Raw genomic sequence first — 19,355 nt, 5'->3', positions numbered from 1 at the left:
CATTCCTTGATGAACACAAATGTACTGTGTCAAAACGCCTCAGAATATATCTGCTTAATGCCTCTCCCACAATGTTTACCTTTAAGGAAGGTGGACATAAAAGATTGGTCGATATATACTGTATATACGGGAACACAGAAGAGCTTCTCTCTGAGATCAAAACTAAGGGAGAAATAGACACTTGACACTGGATATGGATGAGATGAAACCACGTCAGAGTTGTGTTGTGGAGAGAAAGTAACACTGTGCCGGCACCTCATCTGAAGCCCAAGTTTCAAAGCGTGTCCTAGGTCTGGAGCCAGCAGCGTCTCTTTGACCTCTCTGAATAATTGAGGTACTTACCCCAATCCAACAGGGTGACTATCAGGGCTATCGTCACTCACCACTCAGTCATTATCTCTCACTCACGGAAAGTGTGACGAGTTTTAATCCTGAGACTGCATTCGATAATCTGCTAATTCATTTTTTTTGATTAGCAGCCATGAGCCCAGTTTGAAAGGAGAAGCATGGTTCTGTAAGGTTTGGCATCCAGGTGGATTGATGGCCTTGAATAGCACAGGGGAGAGTGGTATTTGTCATTGAGAGGGCGCTGAACACAAAGCCGTTCCATTGGATGAGTGGACCACCTGCTCTGAGTAGCAGTGGCACAATCCTGGGCCTTTGCCAGCGACATTCCTCCCTTCACCTCAGTCCCTGTAGCTCACATCCTACCATTCAGACTGACACCCGTTAAGTGCCCTTTTGTTGAGGGATTACTGAGTTTATATTTAGCCTCTGTTTGCACTATCGAAGCATTTGTTGGCACTGACGGCTCATTTAGAGTCCATATCTGTGTGTCTGTCTGGCGTCTGACTCCCTTCATTGTTTCTCCACATTTGCAGCCCGTCTTCTGTCTCACATCTCTCGGTTCCAAGGACTTCCCTCCTTCTGGATAATACAGTCTTTATCTATTTTTGTCGATGCAGGACCTAGTTTCTCCCTGTGGAGACCCCAGCTTGGCTTCACGTTTAGGACCTGAACATTCAGAAAATGCTGCGTCTGTGTGTTCCCATCATTGTGCTGGGTCTGATTAATCAGGCATCACCTTTTTTTCTGAAGTTTCTATGCCTGGCCGCCCTCAATGTGTGCACACACATGCACCTTTCATGCCATGTCCGACACTACTCATGTATGTATGTTTGTGTGTGTGTGCACTGTGTTTTAGGAACAGCCTGTTCCCTGCCTACCGGGCACGAGAGAGTTGGGCAGAGTGAATTCTAATCTTCCGCTGACTTGCTGAGAGTTCAGTTGCGGGGTTTGGCCTCTGGAGAATTGCACTTAAGCAACTGTCCTTGATGGCGAAAAAACACTGCCAGGGTATAAGAGGTCAGTGGGATGGAAACAACGGTTTCTATTTTGGGGGTTTGGCTTTGTTTATGACTGTGTTTGTGTAACCTTATTGACGTTTTGTTTAGCAACATATGCACAGTCAGAACTCTGAAGTGGTGTTTATGTGTTTCTGTGTGTTTTGCAGGCGTTGTCCTTCGAGCACACAAAGCCAGGAACAAGGTGTTTGAGCTTCAGGTAGGCATGGACTTCCTCAATTGTCTGCAATTTACCCTCCATTACTTCAGTGGTGCACTAATTTTTTACTTTCTGCTATCAGTCTTTCCCCTTTCCACCTGGTGGGCTCATTCTCTACCTCCCCTTTTGACCCCGACTGTGTCTCGGGTGTGGTTTTACTAGACCAGGTCATGTTAGTGTTATGGATTTTAGTAGAGTTTAGACAGACAGCATACCTGTTGATTCAAACATCTTTCACCAGGGGGTAAAAATAATTTATTTATTTTATATAATTTATGGTACACTGTATTGTAACTAAACTCCAGCCAGTGGGGAAAGTCCATCCTAATGCCAAATATTGTCCTGGCTCTGAGTAGAGACATTTGGACAGAAAGTTGATATGCCCTGTGTTAAGACTGATATAAATGCCACACAAGGAAGTCATCAGAGGGATAGACTCTGAGTCTGATTTAGAAATTACGACTATGTGACCTTCTGTTAGGGTTTCAACAGCATGTCCATGTCTCATAATGCACGTGTTGCATCACAGCTGAGATGATCTGACGGGTAAATCTGTACCCTAGGACTTCTCAGGTCTCCACACCTTGCACTATTCAGTAAATCTTTTCATTTGTTAAATTATCTTGGAGAACTCCCTAAAAAGGAAATAGGTTATTTGAATAATTGGTCTTGATAAATAATTCAAACTTCCTTTTCTCCACTCAAATTCAGATTTAGATGTCAGTCATCCTCTCCCTGCTATTATTGGGACATCAATTGACAAATGTTAAATGTCCAATGTTTTTTCTTTGACAAAATCAAAAACTCAACCTCCTCTCTTGATACCAGTACTATCCGTTTTAAAACGGCAGTGGTACAACCTCTCCTTGAAAAACCTGCACTAGACCCAGATACTAATTTCCAGCCAATCTAAATAATTGCTCTTCCTTGCAAATGTCAGAGCAGATCAATTCTTTTTGGAATGGTAATCATCTCTTTGAGGAAATTCAGTCAGTTTTTAGGGCAGGTTATAGCACTGAAATCGAACTCCGTAGGGTTTTAAATGATCTTCACTAAGCAGCTGACTGTGATCAGCACACTGATAGATCTGTCTGCGGCTTCTTACACCGTTGATCATAGTATTTTAACGTTCAGGTTGGCTTCTCAGGTTTGGTTTTAGATTGGTTCAGCTTTTATCTTCCAGGAATGTAAAATTGTTGTGGAAATTAGGAATTATCAATCAGCTTCAGTATCTCTAAAATATGCAGCTCCACAGGGATCTGGTATTGGGCACTTACTATTTACCATTTACATGCTACCACTTGGTTATATTATTAAAAACATAATATCAGTTACATGTAGACAATTCACAATGATATCTTTCCCTTGACACTAATGACACAAATCAATTAAACAACCTCCTCATGTGCATTACAGTTATCATATCAATAACTGGATGTGACACATTTTCTACTGTTCATCTCAGAAAAATCGGAGGCTATTATCATAGTTCCAGACTTGTCACAGAATGATATTTCTTCCCATCTTGGTCCTTTCTCATCTAACGTTACTAACTCTTTCAGAAACCTGGATATTATCTTTAACAACCACCTCAACTTTGACCAGCGTTTCTCTTCATTTGTCTAATCATGTTTTTTCCAAATGATCAAAATTCATATTTTTTAACTGCTACAAATTTAGAAACAGTAATGCCTCTATTCATTTTTCCCCGGTTAGATAACTGTCATGCCTGATGCAACAAAAACTCAATAAACTTCAGGTGATTAAAAATGCTGCTGCGTGACATAACAAGTTCCAACAGGAGAGAACGCATCACACCGTCTTAGAGTGGATTTTAATGATAACTTTTAATGCTCATAGGGGGCTAGCTCCAGAATATAGAACTGATCTCCTGACCTCCTGAGAACCTAAATGCAACCTGAGATCCTCTGGTAGGTCATTCCTGGCCATACCTGGGTCCAACCTGAAAACTTAAGGTGACTTTTCTGTTCTGAACCTGCTGCTGGAGATCAGGGAAGCTAACTTTTGAAAACGTACTAGTTCAGACTTTTATTGATTTCACTGTTTTTTTTATCATAAAATGTACTAACTAATTATTTGCTTGTTGTATTGTGTGTGAAGGACTTTGAAACTTGTTTTGAAAGCACTTTATAAATAATGGTATTATTATTATTATCTTTTCTTTCTGTCTCTTTGTGAGTGTTTTGCAGGTGTTCTTCAGTCAGCTTCCTTGAACAAGACCAAGCTTTTTCCCATCAGTGCCCATTCAGAAACCATCATCAGACCCTGCACCCCAAACCCCAGCAGTCTCGGCACCCTCTTCACAATCCTGCTTCTGTATCACCTGCACCGCTCACAGGTACAGAACTTTAGCTCAGGAGAGAAAGAGACAGAGTGACGCGAGGAGGGTTAGAAAGATATCTCAATTTTAACACAGTGATGTGTTTTGATTATGAGGAAAAATGTGGGCTTAAAAATGAGGGCTTCATTAGTGCAGCAACGGGTGTAGATTTTGTCTGAAGGGGGAAGGGCGTCTTCAGAAGGGAGTTTGGATGGGCTCTTCTGAAATCCTCTGACATGTGCACTCTTCCTCACGTGCACACACAAGCCCTGCAGTGCAGAGCTGTCTGTGGCACAGAAACACACTGCACTGCTGCCAACGCAGCCCACGCTGCTTTGTATCACCCGCCAACATCCATACCCACACAGACAGTGTAAACACACATTTCATCACAGATCTCACTATAAATCTCCTCACTATTTTCTCACTTGTGAAACTTTATGTCTCTTCCTAGTCATCTTTTTTTTTTGCGCTAATTAAATACTACACAAAACCTCCATCATAAGACCACACTAAATGGTGCTTCTTCCTACATTTTGATGGCAGTCGGTGCCACAGTAATTATAGGAATCATGTTGAAATTTTAAATCACAAGTTGTGCCATATTTGCCTTCCAATAAAATGATATGGAATACTATACTTAATACTGAAATGTGTTTGCTTTGTATAATGAATAATGTATATATTTTAGTGTGTTAATGATGTTTTATAGTGGATACGTTATTTTGAGAAAAGCAGTTTAAAGTTTAGTAGGAAACGAAAGTAGCATGCCATGCGCCAGGAATAGGAGTTTGGGTAGATTCTCACATAAAGCAGCTCCAACAAGGGCTAAATGAACAAGATCTCACATCTACAAGCATTTTACAGGTGACAGATTACTTCCCATCCTGGTCATAGGACTGTTTTATGTTCCTTGTGCTGAGATTCTGAGTTCAGATGCAGCCTGCAATGCAAGCAGATTGAACAGCAGAGTCAAATCATCCAGTGGAGTATCACAGTAGCACACAACACTCAATAGCCCCAGGTGTCTATCATGCCTGTCACAATGAATAGACTCTCAGGTGTGTAGCCAAGTATGTGTGTGACACGGCGTGTTCTTGCTTGCGTTTGTTTGTGCATGTAAAAACATGTACTTCAGTAAGTCACTCTGCAGTGCACCAAGCCTCTAAGTTGCTGTAACTGTACTCCGTCTTGTGTTTTTGCACGTGTGTGGCCTTTTTCCAAGGATTAATATTCACCTGGGTAGAAGTCAGCAGGTGCTGAGTTTGTTTGCCTTCATATGCTGAGATAATTTACAATATTGGGTGTCCTGGATGAAGCAGTTGTCTTCTCACTGCAATGATCACATGTATTTAAATATGATGATATCAGCTTTCAAACCATGGCTTCATTTTACCTTCAGTCTTTCTTTTATTAGGCTCCACTCCACTTGTTCCTTCATCATTTCCTTTAGTGTCCCGATCTTACCTCATCCAGTTTTCTTCTCACATATCCTTTTGTCTTAAATTTCTTTCCTTCATATTTTGAAATTCTTGGCTCTTTTAATAATAGCATGACTCTGTCCCTACTTTTAAATACTTGATATATTAGATACACATTGCAGTGTCCCTTCTGGTTAAGACATAGCTGCCTCCAATTTCTGTTTGGCTATCCACAAAAATGTGAGTGAGAAAGACAGTTTGTGAGAAAGAGCTTTGGTCTGGAGACACTGAGGGCATGCCATTGTGTTTATGTCACTGCCTAGCTTTTAACATTATGCAATAAGGTGCATGAGTGTGGTGAGTGAAAACAGAGTGTGTTCGTTGTTTGAGCAGATGCTTTACGTTTAACAGTTTCAAACATAGAGACCTTGCCATTAGGATCAAATAAAACAAGTACTTGTGTATTCTTCAGGCTTTTGAAATACATGGAAAGCTATGGTACCCATGTCTGGAGGCAACTCAGGTCTAGCATGTCAATGCAAAAGTGTATGTAAATTACCGCTACATGGAAATGTCCCTGACACTGCATTTAAAACACAAACAGATTCACCCCTGGCCTGTGCTTTTGCAACTGCAGCATCTGCTGTATTTTGTGTTTTGTCTGGGCCTTCAAGTGTCCGGGGTGTTGAGTGTTGTTGACATACAACTGTGTCATGGTCCCTATCTATTGGATCATCTCAACCCAAGATTCAGCCCAAATACAGCTGGGTTAGGAGCTGAGTTAGGAGTGACTGGGTGCTTGTGATACTGATATGTCGACAGGTACCACTTCCTCACATGATGTAACACAACTCAAGGGTTCCTGCCAAATACAGAGCGGCTATAATGGTTATCTGGGGTTTACCGTTTACCTGCCCACAAGGCTAGACATAAAGACAACTGCAACTGACCGATGTAATTTGTGGGTTTATGTTTAAGCAGATATTTGCAGTAATACTTTGAGGATATTAACTATTTCATCACGTTGTTTCTGCTCCTGAAACTTTGGTTGTTTTTTCCGTTTTTAGATGAAAGAACCACTCAATCACATTACCATTGGCTTCATAACTGTTGGCCGGGGTTATTATGATGAGAATAACTTGTTGTTTTCCTCTGAATAGAATTACATATTTTTTTTGAGCAGGGTCCGTGTGAGAGGCAGAGGTTTTCTCCAACCAAGCCAAAAGAAAACACTGCTCTGCTGTCCCGTCTCAGAAGATTCCTAGAAACTAAACTAAAGAGAGGGGGTGAGCCAATGCCCTTTGACCGTCCCAGCTGCAGAGGAGGAACACAGCCAAAAGGACATGGAAATAGTCCAGTCCAGGCCTGAGGGAATGCCAGAAGCAAAACAACTTAGGCAATGTAGGTTTATTGTCACTGTACGAGGCTCACTTCTTTAGTTTGTGTAAATATGAACCACATAAATATATAATTGGCGATATACAAAGAAAAACATCATAACAACAAGGGATCTTTAAGAAATTCCGCTTAATTCTTCACATTGTAGCTTGATGTCAAATTAATTAGTTATGTTGTGCCTTATCGTTGCTGTCAATGAATGCCAAATCCTGTTCCAGCGATAAAAACACAGTGTGCATGAGGCATTCAGTAGCGTAAGAACCAGTTAGCAGTTATCTGCCATACTGCATTGTGTCAATAGACTGAAGCCAGTGTCTGTCTAATAATTCTTAGAAGTGTGAACGGATTTAAGCATATATCCAGGAAGTGTGTGACGTCCACATTCCCATGTTCTGTCCAGTGGTGCTGAGCTTTACGGCTGGGCCAAAGGCAGCACAACAAATTGCTATGTCAATGTAATCACAACTATTATGATGGTTATTATAATTATTGCTTGTATTATTATTATTATTATTATTATATGACCATTATGTGATACCATGTCATTATATTGTCATTATTAGATATTACTGTTGAAGCGTATATTTATTTGTTACCACTGCAACAATTTCACTACGTCTTTTGTCTTTCCGCCACACATCTCATAGACTACTCGGACGCATACTGTTGCCTCTTATAAAAACATACACACACACACATGCCCATACGCACCCAACGTAACCCAATCTAACTGTAATCTATAGTCCCGGACTCTTATCATTCCATTACCTACGTCATAATAACTGCTTTAAAAAGAAAAAGAAAAAAAGAAACCATCTCTTTTGGCAGAATTTAAAGACTATTTGAGAGAGTGTCCTTTGAATGAAAAATTAATGAAATGAAATGAAATTTTATTTATTGTCATACATTTTGTACACATATACGAAATTTAGCCTCTGCTTTTAACCCATCACCAACTTATAGGGAGCAGTGGGCTGCTGAGAAGCGCCCGGGGAGCAATTAGGGGTTCAGTGTCTTGCTCAGGGACATTTCGACACAGGACACGTCCCAGGCAAGGATCGAACCGTCGACCCAGTGTGCCACAGTGAGTCTAAATAATTGGATATTTAATGTGAGATAGTTTTTTGAGATAGTTTTGTGTGATAGCGAGAAAAGCGCGGGTATAACAACATCAACGCTGGCCTTGTTGTATTTCAGTGTGCCAGTAGACCAGGCAGTGGGTTGGCACGCCTAAATGGAATCAACCATTATATATATCAACCTGCTATACCTGTGTTTGGCAGGTCAAAGTGTTCTCTGTGCAAAATCTCTTTTGACAAGTGAATTGTTTCCTTTCTCTGTGATCCCTGTGTTTATTTGTCTCTTGCATTTGTAATGGAGCAAGCTGTTTATTTATAGCTAGTCCGCAGCCTGAATTACTTACAGCATGTGGTATTTTTAGTGGGGGCTTAAGTGTTTATCTGGTGTGATGTCATGTGAGGTGATCAGTCTGTAAAATGACCCCAAAAACCACCACACGGGTAAGATCAGCCTTTCTACGCTGCACCCATGCCAGGTGCCCGACCAGCTGAGGTAAAGCTTGTGTGTTTGTATATATGTGTTGGTGCAATTTTTTTTTTTTTATTTTACTTTGTTGTGTGTATGTGTTGCTTCGTTTCTGCCTGTCTGCATGTGTGATTTTCATGACTTTTGAGAGTTCTGCTCACCTGAATATGAGTTGATGTGTCTTTGCATGCTTCCCCTGGGCCACTGTCTAAAATGGTCCAGGTATAGATCCAGACTCATGCCACCTCATTCAGATTATCTGTCTCGTCCTAAATCTTTTAAGGCTCTTGAGCTAGATAAGGTCAGCAGTACAAAAGCACACAACAAACAAGTTCTGAGAACCATGAAAAATACCGAGCATACACTTAACATTTAGAAGAGGCATTTATGTATAAAGGAGTAGTTGTTTGTAAGATTGTTGTGTTTACTGGAAATAAGAACCACGTGATAGACCTATCCAAGTTTATGTGTGTGTGTGTGTGCGTGTGTGTGTGTGTGCTCTTTGTTACTACTTTGCCCTTCACATTCCCCGTCTCTCTTTACTGTGTCCCTTGCATTTGTTTTATATCTAAATTCACTCAGCACCTCCATATTAGCTTTCTCCTCCAATGTCAATGGCCACACAAGGGCAAAAGACAGACTGCACTCCCCTCCCCTCCACCAACCATCCTCCACACCGGCCCTCTTAATACGGATATATCTGCCGATCACCTTTCTAGGACGCCTTAACCTGCTGTGAAGTCCTCTAGAGCTACCTTGATCAATGAATCATCGACCCACTTGACCTCCCCCTCTGTCCCCTTTGCTGCCCTGTTAATGTTGATAGACGAAAGCTCACAGATTAAGTTTGCTAGATGAGCCCCCTTGATCTCCGTAAATATGTTGATCATGGTGAGGAAGGATGTTATTTGCAGGGTTTTGTCTTTGAATAAATGTATGGAGTAGAAGGTAATGCACAGTTAAACAACGTTTTAAGGTGAAATATAGTACGATAGGAGAGATGGTGGCTTCAGCTTTGTGTGTAGCATAAATCAAGGAAGATGGATCCAGGTTTGATTTCCGGTACTTTGTGTGGGGCTTTTTGCAAGATCGTCTCGCGTCAATGCTGGTGTCCTCAAGCGGATGCAGTTTTCCTCTACAAGACAAAGACATGCATGTGTAGTAAGTTGGGTGCGAGGCTGTTGATTTAAAATTGTCAATTATTATCAATGAAACAGCTTTGCAATAGTTTGTGCTCCAGTGTAAAGTATATTAGCAAAAAACTGGCTCAAAGTGCATTTTTAAGAATGAGAGAAATGGTTAACATGATTGTAGACTTGGTCTTTAGCTATGGCGGCTGTTTCTTATGTCATTTCAATGGCAACAGCTACAAAAGAGTGTTTGATGCTGGTTAACTGAGATATAAAGATGTATTTTGAACCTCAGCTTTGCAAATGGCTTTTAATGTAAATTCGATGGTCTGTTTATCTTTGTTACTTGTGTGATAGACTGGTGACATTTACTGTGTGTACCTCTGTGACAATTTCTATAGTTACATACTATATATTGTGTGTTTTATTAAGATTGATTTCACAGTTAACACATTCCAGCTCATTTCCAGTGTGTGGAATCAGTCTAGTTGAGAACTGAACCTGAATCTCGCTTGCTGTCATAGAAGAAACCAAAATTATAATTACAATCATAAGGCTGAAGAAAAAAAACAGGGCTTTGAAATCCATTTGCAAAGCTGTTTCCCACACCTGTTGTGGTTCTGGATTCCAACTTCTTGTTAGCTGCGTATCCCAGTGTCTCTGTCTGCGACTGGCACATACCTCATCGGCGCTGTGAAAAGCCCCCGCTAACTGCCCCATGCTGGTCTCGGCCCATTTCTTCCAAGGTCACGGCGCTCACTCCGCTGTCTCCTTTTTTATTTCCATTGCTCTCTACAGCATGTAATTTCAACTGCACAGTTCATAATCAATTCACAGTTTGGGCTTCAATTACTGCATTTCCACTGCATGGTACGACTCGACACGACTCGACATGCTTGGAACCGTTCTTTTTGCTTTTCCATTGGCAGAAGTTGTGGAAAGTAATCGGGACCTGGTACTTGTTTTAGAATAAAGTCTCCCTCTCTGTGTGTTGTAATCCGTGCTTCTCTTTGCTGTGTTTAAGTAGCTGGTCTGGCTAAGAGTCCCTGTTTTTGTGCCCAGCTAGTGGCCTCTGCACTGCTCTCATACCTCAGTTATCACTGATAACGCTGTTATCCGATGAGCGATGGCGTCCTCGCGTAAGTTTAGCGCCCACCCTTTTGTTCCCCTCTGGTTAACACTGTTAGCACTGTTGCCTTTGTTTGCACTGTTCATGCTGTTAGCACCGTTAGCTGCTAGCCGCTGGCTCAGCCTTCGCCACATTGAGAGCCGTGTGGAGGCAATCCCTCAATCATAGATTTGTTTTTGAGTTCCGAATTGAGCTTCTTTAATGTTGGTTTTTGACATTGCCAGCTATCTGCCACTCTCTCTTTGATCTAATTTTAATACAGCATGCAATACAGGAGTTGACATTGACATAGTTGTATGTTAACGCTGCAGGACAACCATGTGGTCATAAACTCAGGGATTACTACTGCAAGAGCTCTGCACCTCTGTGTCCACCATCAGACAGAAAGCACAACACACGTGTGTTTAAGTGTAACTGTGGCTATTTCCTACTTGTTTGGCATAGTTTCACTTCTACTTGTGTTCCTAAAGGGAGGATTAGAGAGATTAGCTCTGGCTTTCTGACTCTGCTCCTTGCACAACCAGCCAGTGTCCAACTGTAATGTACAGCACAAACCCACGTGCCTGTGCACACACGCAAGCACACACACACTCACAAGTACAGAAAAAATACATCATGATATTTTAGAACCCACAGACATGCGTTTTGGTAATACACCATGCACTTCTGTCTGTGCTATGTGTTCCCACCAGCAGCGTAAAGGTGGACGCACATGAATGGAGAAAGCAGGGAATGACGATCAGATGTTGTTTTGCCTGCTACGATAATCTGTGTCAAGAAGGGAAGGAGGGTGAATGAGGATTATAGTTTCCACTCTGGCCACAGCATGAGTTCCTAGCAACCCGCTCTTGTCACCCCTCCTTATTTTATCCACAACCTCTGCTGCCATCAACATCTTCTACTTTCTCAGTTTCTTTACATTTTTCAATTAAATTCTTATTGAGCCATAGGCTCTGCTATGGTCTGGAAGAATTTCACTTTACGATGGAGTTTAAATAAAGGCAGGATTCCCCACAACTCTTATTCATTCATCAAGTTTTATGGTCTAGCATATTGTTGCTACACCACTATAATTCGGGGTGTAGGTGGGAGAAGTAAATACAAAAAATATTTTATTTTTTAAAGCTGCATGCATACTATACAATTATTATATCAATTATATAAACTTATCTTCTTAGTTCTTACATTTTGAGTTAGTAAGTTGATTTTGCCATCTGTCAAATTATATTTTAGACCTTTACTCCAGTCAGTTAAAAAGGGCATTGTGTTATGGAAAAACATGAATATTAAGTAAGGCCAAAGTGCCTCTTACAGTAGTAGCCATCTAAAATTGATAGGATCCATGCTGATCTGAAGCTGATCCCTGATGGTTGGTAATTGATCCCCCGGTGTAGCGAACACAGAGGGGCCTCGTAACGTCCCTAAACACCATGTGTAGAAACATTGCAATGCTTTATCTTTCCACCAGAATGAGCAGGGATTATGGAAGCTGAATCATCAGACCACTCAAGTGTGACCATTTTACTTCAAGTTTGCCCATTGCCGCTAGACATTTTCATTGACCCAGTGTGCCAGAAATCTTCTGTTCTTCTTATTTTTCATGTGTATGAGGGAGTGTGCTTCCCACAGCAAACTTTTAGTAAAGCTTGTTATTATCACATCATGAGATCATGAACATTTTATGCAGAAGCGTTTTGGAAAACACTGATAGATTGTTGGTTTTATCCATTAACTAATCTATCCAGACAGAGTGAGGTTTAAAGAGACACGCATCTGATTATAAGCTACCTTCTGCTAATAGTTATGAAAGAGACGCTTTTTTCAACAGAACTGCATAAAAAATGAAAGCAATGTTGGTGGACCTGCTGGCCGCCACAGATCCTCCAGCTGGGAGCAGCAATTTTCGATGGCTAATACTACTTCTACTGTAAGTGTGACAACATTAAAATGAAGGCGTCTTGCACCATGTTTCGCTTTTCATGTCAAAGCTGTTGGTTCTTTCAGTCCAAGTTTTCTGTGTAGTTATTAAGTCATTTTGTATTTTGTACTGCACTCCGGTTTCTGTGTTCCAATCTCCCATTTGTTCGGTTGTTCCTTTCTCTAAACCTCACTTTATATGAGGAAATGGTGTTACTTGTCGTGTCAGGTTGTTAAAACCTGCTGTGACAGAGAGAGAAACAGCTGGGCTCAGCTTTGCCCTCCCCCCTTGTTTTTATTCTCCTTTCCTCTCTCTCTCTCTCTCTCTCTCTCTCTCTCTCTCTCTCTCTCGCTCTCTCTCTCTCTCTCCCTTCCGGCAGACTCCCCCCTCCCACCACTGTCTTTGTGTGCTAGCTTCTTTCCCTTGAAGGGTTACCACCCAACAACCTGCTTTGGGCGCTCCTGATTGGTGGATTGCTTGTTATGGGGGTGGGCCCAGTGTCAGGCTTGTGAGAGCTTTACCAGTGGAGAGCCAGCTCTCAGCTGTCAGAGAGCTTTCTCTGTCTGAGGTGGAGGCACAAGCAGGATCTCTGTGTGCTTTATCTGACGCTGCAGCTCTAGTCCAAACGTCAACATTTAAAGGACTTTCTGTGGCTTTCTGTTTCTACTCAGCTACACAAACTGCCAGACAAGGAGTTAAAAAGGGAATAAGATATCCACTAAAACTTGGCTTTTTTATTGTTCTGTTTCTCTTCTATTTCCTCCTTGCTGTCTTAATGCCCACGGCGGTGTGGTCAGCACCAGAGGAGGATGGGTCCGGCTGTGGAGGCTCAGGCCCAGAAGGCCGTGGATGCAGAGCAAAAGCAGCAACAGCAGCAGCAGTGCTACATGGAGAAAGGGGTGATGCTTGAGCCTTTCCTACACCAAGTGGGGGGACATTGCTGCGTCTTGCGCCTCGGGGAGCAGACCATCTGCAAACCCCTCATCCCCCGCGAACATCAGTTCTACAAGAGTGTGCCTGCAGCAATGAGGAAGTTTACCCCCCAGTATAGAGGTAATGCAAGCTATCCTTCCTTCGCTAACCGGTGTTGTGTTATGCTGTGTTGTTCTTCATCTCGCTTTCTTTATTTCACTGATCTATGTGCTTATGTGAAAGGCAGGTGGGAGATGATGCTTTGCAGGTTGCGTGTTAATTTCTCAGATTTAGTGGAAACAGAGCTCTCTGCTCCTGCTCAAGTGTTGTTTCCAGGTGCTTGTCAGCAGCATGTTTCAAATTGTGCCACAGGAGGGTGCTGCACCTGCAGCTATATGTGGGCCTCCTGCAAACATACCACCCGGTTGCGATGTCCTATTTGTAGGAGGCTGCACTAACACAGGTACGTCACCCATTTATTTTTCTGGCAGACGGCCAGCCCGGTGAAAATGATACCAAGTGAGATTCTTACTCGCTTTGATCCCAAAATCCCCCACAAGGTCATTTGCATCTGAAATGTCAACATTGGCAGACCTCTCCTAAACCTCTGGACGACTGTGGATTAGTCCACAAACCCAATGGTCACATCACCACCACACCCTTTTTAGAATCTTAAAGAAAATGAAGCACAGTAAGTGACATTAGCAAACAGAGCGTGGTGGACTGATGGTTTAACATGTCACCTCTTAATGAGGGCAGCTGTATATCACTCACACATATTACAAGGACTTCAGTTTTTTTTATGCTTCAGTGCTGGCAACATATTAGTTCACACAAATGCTTAATAGGATAAAATTATGACATTTAACTTACTTCACTGCGACATCATGATGTTTTGCAAAAACACTTTTCTGGCCATTATGCAACGCCATACCTCAGGAACAGAAGGTGTGATTGTGACCATATTTCACAGCTTTGTTCCCCTCTATGAACGTTCGCACCCATAGACAAACAGCAGAACAAGAACAACAAAGCTTGACGAAGTCAAGTCAAATCAATTTTATTTTTATATCCTTATATATTTTTTTTATATACAAAATTTGCCTTCACAAGCTGTACAGCAAACAACATCCTCTGTCCTTAGACCCTCGACTCATCTATATTCATTCCCTAAATGTTCATTGGTACAGGAGGATATTGTTCGCACCTGCGGAAGTCCACCAACCAGCTTTTTGGTTTTTCCCTGCGTCGCTCTGGAGATAGTTCCGCTGGCAATAGCCCACAAAGTCTGTACTCGTCTGTCAAAATAGTCTCTAACTAGTCTCTCTAGTCGCTAACTAAAGACTGCATGTTTCTTACTAGAAATGATTCACTGGATATGCATATCAATATAGTGATAACGTCAATTTTGCCAAAAAATACACATAATACCTTTTATCACTACATCTATTATATGAGTCTGGACAGACATGGATGTAAACTGCAACTTGACTAGTTGGCGAAGGCAAACAACCATGAGGGGGGAATTCTAGTTGTCATCTCTGGAATTTCCCCTTTTCAAAATACTGAGCCTCAACAAAAACCTGTCATTCCCTTTTCTTGCTTTGCTTTGAATATTTTGCGGCAACGGTCTTGTCACTTCAGCATTTTCACTTCTTCATACTTATTTTTTAACTTACATTCTATTCTAATAATTCCATATTATTGGACACTATGGGGAGGAAAGACTTTATGATTATGATATGTTTATGTTTATGATACAAACCTGTCCTACTGACTGTTATTTGTTGTGCTCTCCATTCGTAGGTGAAGCCTGTAGACTAGCATGTCTTTTTTTCTGTGTACATTTACAGTGATGCTGTGTTGTTTCTGTATGGTATTTCTGTATATTGCTCATCATCTGTGTGAGATTAAATTTTTGGCAAATAAACAGAACTTAAATTATGCAGCCTTGTGTCATTTATGTCTGGCTATTATTTTCTCTGTGTTGCTATATGCATTTTAGCATTACTACTTAAGAGCATTGTTTGTTTTTTTGTATAGGTTTACACCATTAAAACCCAATGCCAGCACACTGATATTTATTGATTGATTGTTCTCTCATTCTGTCCTTTTCTGTGTTGCTTTTAGAGCTCAGTATCTCAGTCCCATCCTTTGTCGTGATTTTGTCCAGGTATTGTTAGGACAGATGTCTTAAAGAGATGTGGGTGTAGACACAAAGTACTCCGTAAAGCAGCAGGTTGGGGATAAGAGATCCTTAGCACTTAAGATCTTGTGTTATCTTGTGTTTATTTTGCTTTGCTTCAGTATGAGAGACATATCTTCCCTGCTCCATGATCCAGATGTTTTTCTGTTTCCCTCTATGTTCGGCTCTCAGGTGTGGTGTCAGTGAGCTTCGAGGAGGACGAAGAAGGGAACCTTTGCCTAATTGCTTACCCCATCCAGAGTGACCCAGCAGATGATCTGGAAAACAAGGACCCCTTGGCCGACAGCGAGCCCAAATGCGAGATGCTCATGTGGGGGAAAATGATGGCATCCTGGCCGCTTGTGGACAGCGAAACTTACAGCAAAGATGGCAGAAGCCGTCATTCTTGTAAAGACCAGGACAAGAGGTGAAATGAAAGAAAATGTCCCATCAGAGACAGCAGTACACTGTGGGCCAGTCACGATCTATTTACAACAATCTTTAGTTTTCCATGAATGGTAGAGCTGTAGTCTGTAGACTCACATCAATTGACAGATGACGCACACATTAACTTACACATACAACCTTATGCGTTACATACTGTGAAAGGCTGATCCATGGCCTTGGCAGCCAGAGAGAGGCTTATATAACTACAATAGATGCATGTCTGCATATACACCAACACTTAGTCAGCCCTGGTTTGGAGTGGCAGAACGGCCGTAAGCCTGATACTGGTTGACGGCGAAATAAATGTTGAGATTGATTTAAAATGTTTTGGATGGATCATAGTAAGTAAAAGACACAACAGCATTGGTTTCCTCTTTACATCCAATATAACAGTTTATTACTGCCCTCTTTTTATACTTTGAGGCCCACACACATACTTTACCTACGATCCCAAGCAGATGAGTTTGTTTTTTCTTTCTTCTTTGTGCCTTAATCTAATGACGTTCTCTCTCCGTCTGCCGTCCAGTGTTAAGCTGGAGGAAGAGGCCGAGGTGCTCTACTACAGACTGGAGCGCAGTCACAGCAACGCTGTACCACAGCTCAAACACAACCCCTGGACCCAACAGCACCACCTGCAGAAGATGAAGGACAAGGCCATGCACTGCAACCAATACAGTATCCTTTCACCTGTCTGACAACTACACTGTTTGTTTGGCCCCTATTTTGACGACATTCAGTATCACAGTGGATTAAGATTTAATGTCCAGAGGTTCAAGGCTAGAGGTCATGGTACGTGCCTCAGCCAACTGAGCCACCAGGACACCTTAACACCTGATGCAGCTGAAATGTATACATGATTGTCAGTGCCTGCAGCATGTAACCGGAGGGACTTTACCTCCTACAATTTCTAGCTATCAATGTCTTTGTCTGGTGGAGTTGTGCTTCCAAAGCACTCCCATTAGTTACATGATATCGATGTGACTTGCCTCCACATACAGTATTGCATGGATTGTAGCATTTATGTGAATGCAGTTAAACCTGTGGAGGGAAAAACTTAGATGGACACAGTTTTTTTTATCTAACCTTGTTAAGCAGTTGTATGTTGTAAACATAGTGTAAGAGGTGGCCCCTTTTTTTTCTGGCTCTTGCCACCTTGACTCAGTTTTACCAGAATTCCTCCTGCTGGAGAATCTGACGTGGCGGCACACGTTGCCGTGTGTGTTGGACCTGAAGATGGGCACGCAACAGCATGGAGATGAGGTCCCAGAAGAGAAAAAGGCGAGGAAGATGCACAAGTGCCAGCAGAGTACAGCATCTGTTTTAGGAGTCTGCCTCTCTGGCATGCAGGTGAGCTTCACTGTTCATGGCTACGTTTTAAAGGCACAGGTTGAACATTTGGGAAACACCTCTAAAGTGCTGTAGTTATATTATATCTCCTTGTTAATGAGACTATTCCTACTGTTCGTTAACCATTCCTTAAATAAACCTGACTGCCATGTATTGTTATGGAATCTACTCTGCGACAAAAGTCTGAAATTAGCACCTGTCAAGCACCAAATGGCAGTGAAATTTGCCTTTAGCTATTAAATAAAACTGACATTTGTTCATCATCTCTGACTATGATCAATCAAAACAGTGGCTCTGTACATTTTGGAACACTTGCCCTTTTTTCCTTCACTGCCGGGAATATTTAAGAACGAGAAAAAAAAGAGGCAAAACATTTGTTGTACAGTTAACCATTAATTATCTCTTCTACCTGGCCAGTCTAGTCCGGGTGAAACAAAGCCAATTTTAGGCACTTCTTTCAATATAGTCAAACAAGTCTTGGGTGTTATAGAAGTAGTCACCCTCTATATCTCTCCATCCCTTCAGGTGTACCGGTGTGACACGGGCCAGCTGATGTTCATGAACAAGATCCATGGCCGCAGGCTGACTGTGTTGGGCTTCAAGGAGGCTTTGTTCCAATTCTTCCACAGCGGACGGCGTCTACGAAGTGAGCTCTTCTCATCGGTGCTGCGCAGGCTCAGAGAGTTGCAAGCTGCCCTGGAAACCTGTGAATCCTATCGCTTCTACTCCAGCTCTCTGCTCATCATCTACGACGGAGCGCCCCACCAAAAACACACTGAGGACGGCCTCTCAGAAGAAGAAGAAGAAGAAGAGGATGAAGGTGAGGAGGTGGAGGCTGAACCAGAAATGGAGGAGGGTGAAGTAGCAGGTGCACTTGGTTTTACCCGCAGACCCTCCACGTCTAGCAATGACAGCACCAGTGGCGGGAGCTCAGGTGTCAGCCAGGCTCGCCTGTCCCGCTCAGACGCTGGTAGCCCCTCGGTTGATGTGAGAATGATAGATTTTGCCCACACCACCTGCAGACATTACCACGGGGACAGCGTGGTGTACGAGGGCCGGGACAGCGGCTACATCTTTGGTCTCCAGCACTTGATCACCATCATCTCCGAGCTGGAGAACCACAGCACAGACTGAAGACTGACATGGCACGCACACACATTCAGACACAGATGCACAGTAACACAGAGGATAAAGAGGAGGACTGGACTACAGAGGCGGAGAGAGATTTCTCCTTTCCTCTTCAAAAATAGACCTGGCCTGTGATTGGACCCAGTTCCTGGTTCTGCAGTTGGTGCTTCTCAATGTTCCTGTTGTTGTGTGTGTCCGTCTTTGGAATACGAACGAGGCCTGCACATAACATAAACCAGCCATCTGTTTGACTGATGTAATCTCTATAAACAGATTCTGCATCTTATCCGTTGTCACACTGATAGCCAATGGTTTCCCAGATTGTGACTGATGTAGTGACTTACCCGACGTCATCATTCTGTTTAACAGTTCACTGTTGGGACAAATAGGTTGGCAGCAATTAAATCAGTTTGAAGTCTTGAGACAGATCCAGACGAAATGTTTTCCTTATGTCCGATTCCAAAGAAGGCGTCAGCAATTTGTACACACAAACACATCCTGTTGAACATGTGTGTGTTTGCACTGGTACAGGGTTATGAGAGAAAGCAGGAGTTGTATGAGTATGAGGACAGAGTCGATGGGAGGCGTCTTCTTTTTTGCCTGTTCAATCAGCCATCCTTCTATCCCTGTTCGTCTCCACTCAAAGAGACTATATTCATATAGGTATCAGGGACAGATGACATAGAGTTATTTCTTTATTTGACATGTTTCATAAAATAAACTAAAAGTTCAAAAAAGAATATGAATGAAGAGTACTACATTCCATTTATTAATGTTATAATAATGATATTAATTAATATTGTTATTTGGCATCTTTGGTACCGCTATCTTGTATGTATGTGTTGTCCACAGTTTGTTGACGAAGAAAATAAAGACACTGGTTTGTGTTAA

General features: G+C 42.1%; 1 protein-coding gene across 4 annotated transcripts; it reads left to right on the top strand.

The window, feature by feature from the left end:
• The first annotated feature begins 1,135 nt into the window (after window positions 1-1,135).
• LOC137879381 (inositol hexakisphosphate kinase 2-like) lies at window positions 1,136-19,355 on the top strand. 4 transcript variants are annotated; one of them, XM_068720042.1, is made up of 8 exons: window positions 1,136-1,365; window positions 1,514-1,563; window positions 3,764-3,922; window positions 13,243-13,498; window positions 15,735-15,969; window positions 16,516-16,664; window positions 17,161-17,336; window positions 17,862-19,355. In XM_068720042.1, exons 1-8 carry the CDS (start codon window positions 1,335-1,337, stop codon window positions 18,468-18,470), a joined length of 1,665 nt encoding a protein of 554 aa, XP_068576143.1. In that variant the 5' UTR covers window positions 1,136-1,334; the 3' UTR covers window positions 18,471-19,355. The 4 variants fall into 4 exon arrangements, with proteins under 4 accessions (XP_068576143.1, XP_068576146.1, XP_068576147.1 ...); XM_068720045.1 differs by lacking the exons at window positions 1,136-1,365; window positions 1,514-1,563; window positions 3,764-3,922 and adding exons at window positions 6,653-6,726; window positions 7,687-7,807; XM_068720046.1 differs by lacking the exons at window positions 1,136-1,365; window positions 1,514-1,563; window positions 3,764-3,922 and adding an exon at window positions 7,685-7,807.

This window comes from Cebidichthys violaceus, unplaced genomic scaffold (genome assembly GCF_023349555.1).
Source record: "Cebidichthys violaceus isolate CVI_PGR_0920_01 unplaced genomic scaffold, fCebVio1.0.p SCAF_25, whole genome shotgun sequence".
Taxonomy (NCBI): domain Eukaryota; kingdom Metazoa; phylum Chordata; class Actinopteri; order Perciformes; family Stichaeidae; genus Cebidichthys; species Cebidichthys violaceus.
Note: the sequence above shows the minus strand (reverse complement) of the source record. Positions and strands in the feature narration are given on the sequence as shown.

Bases quoted from the DNA above. Each gene is read 5' to 3' on its own strand.
- LOC137879381 (XM_068720042.1), top strand. From the start codon at position 1,335: ATGGCGAAAAAACACTGCCAGGGTATAAGAG. The intron at 13,499-15,734 runs GTAATGCAAGCT...TTCGGCTCTCAG, and splicing joins GTTTACCCCCCAGTATAGAG to GTGTGGTGTCAGTGAGCTTC. The intron at 16,665-17,160 runs GTATCCTTTCAC...CAGTTTTACCAG, and splicing joins CATGCACTGCAACCAATACA to AATTCCTCCTGCTGGAGAAT.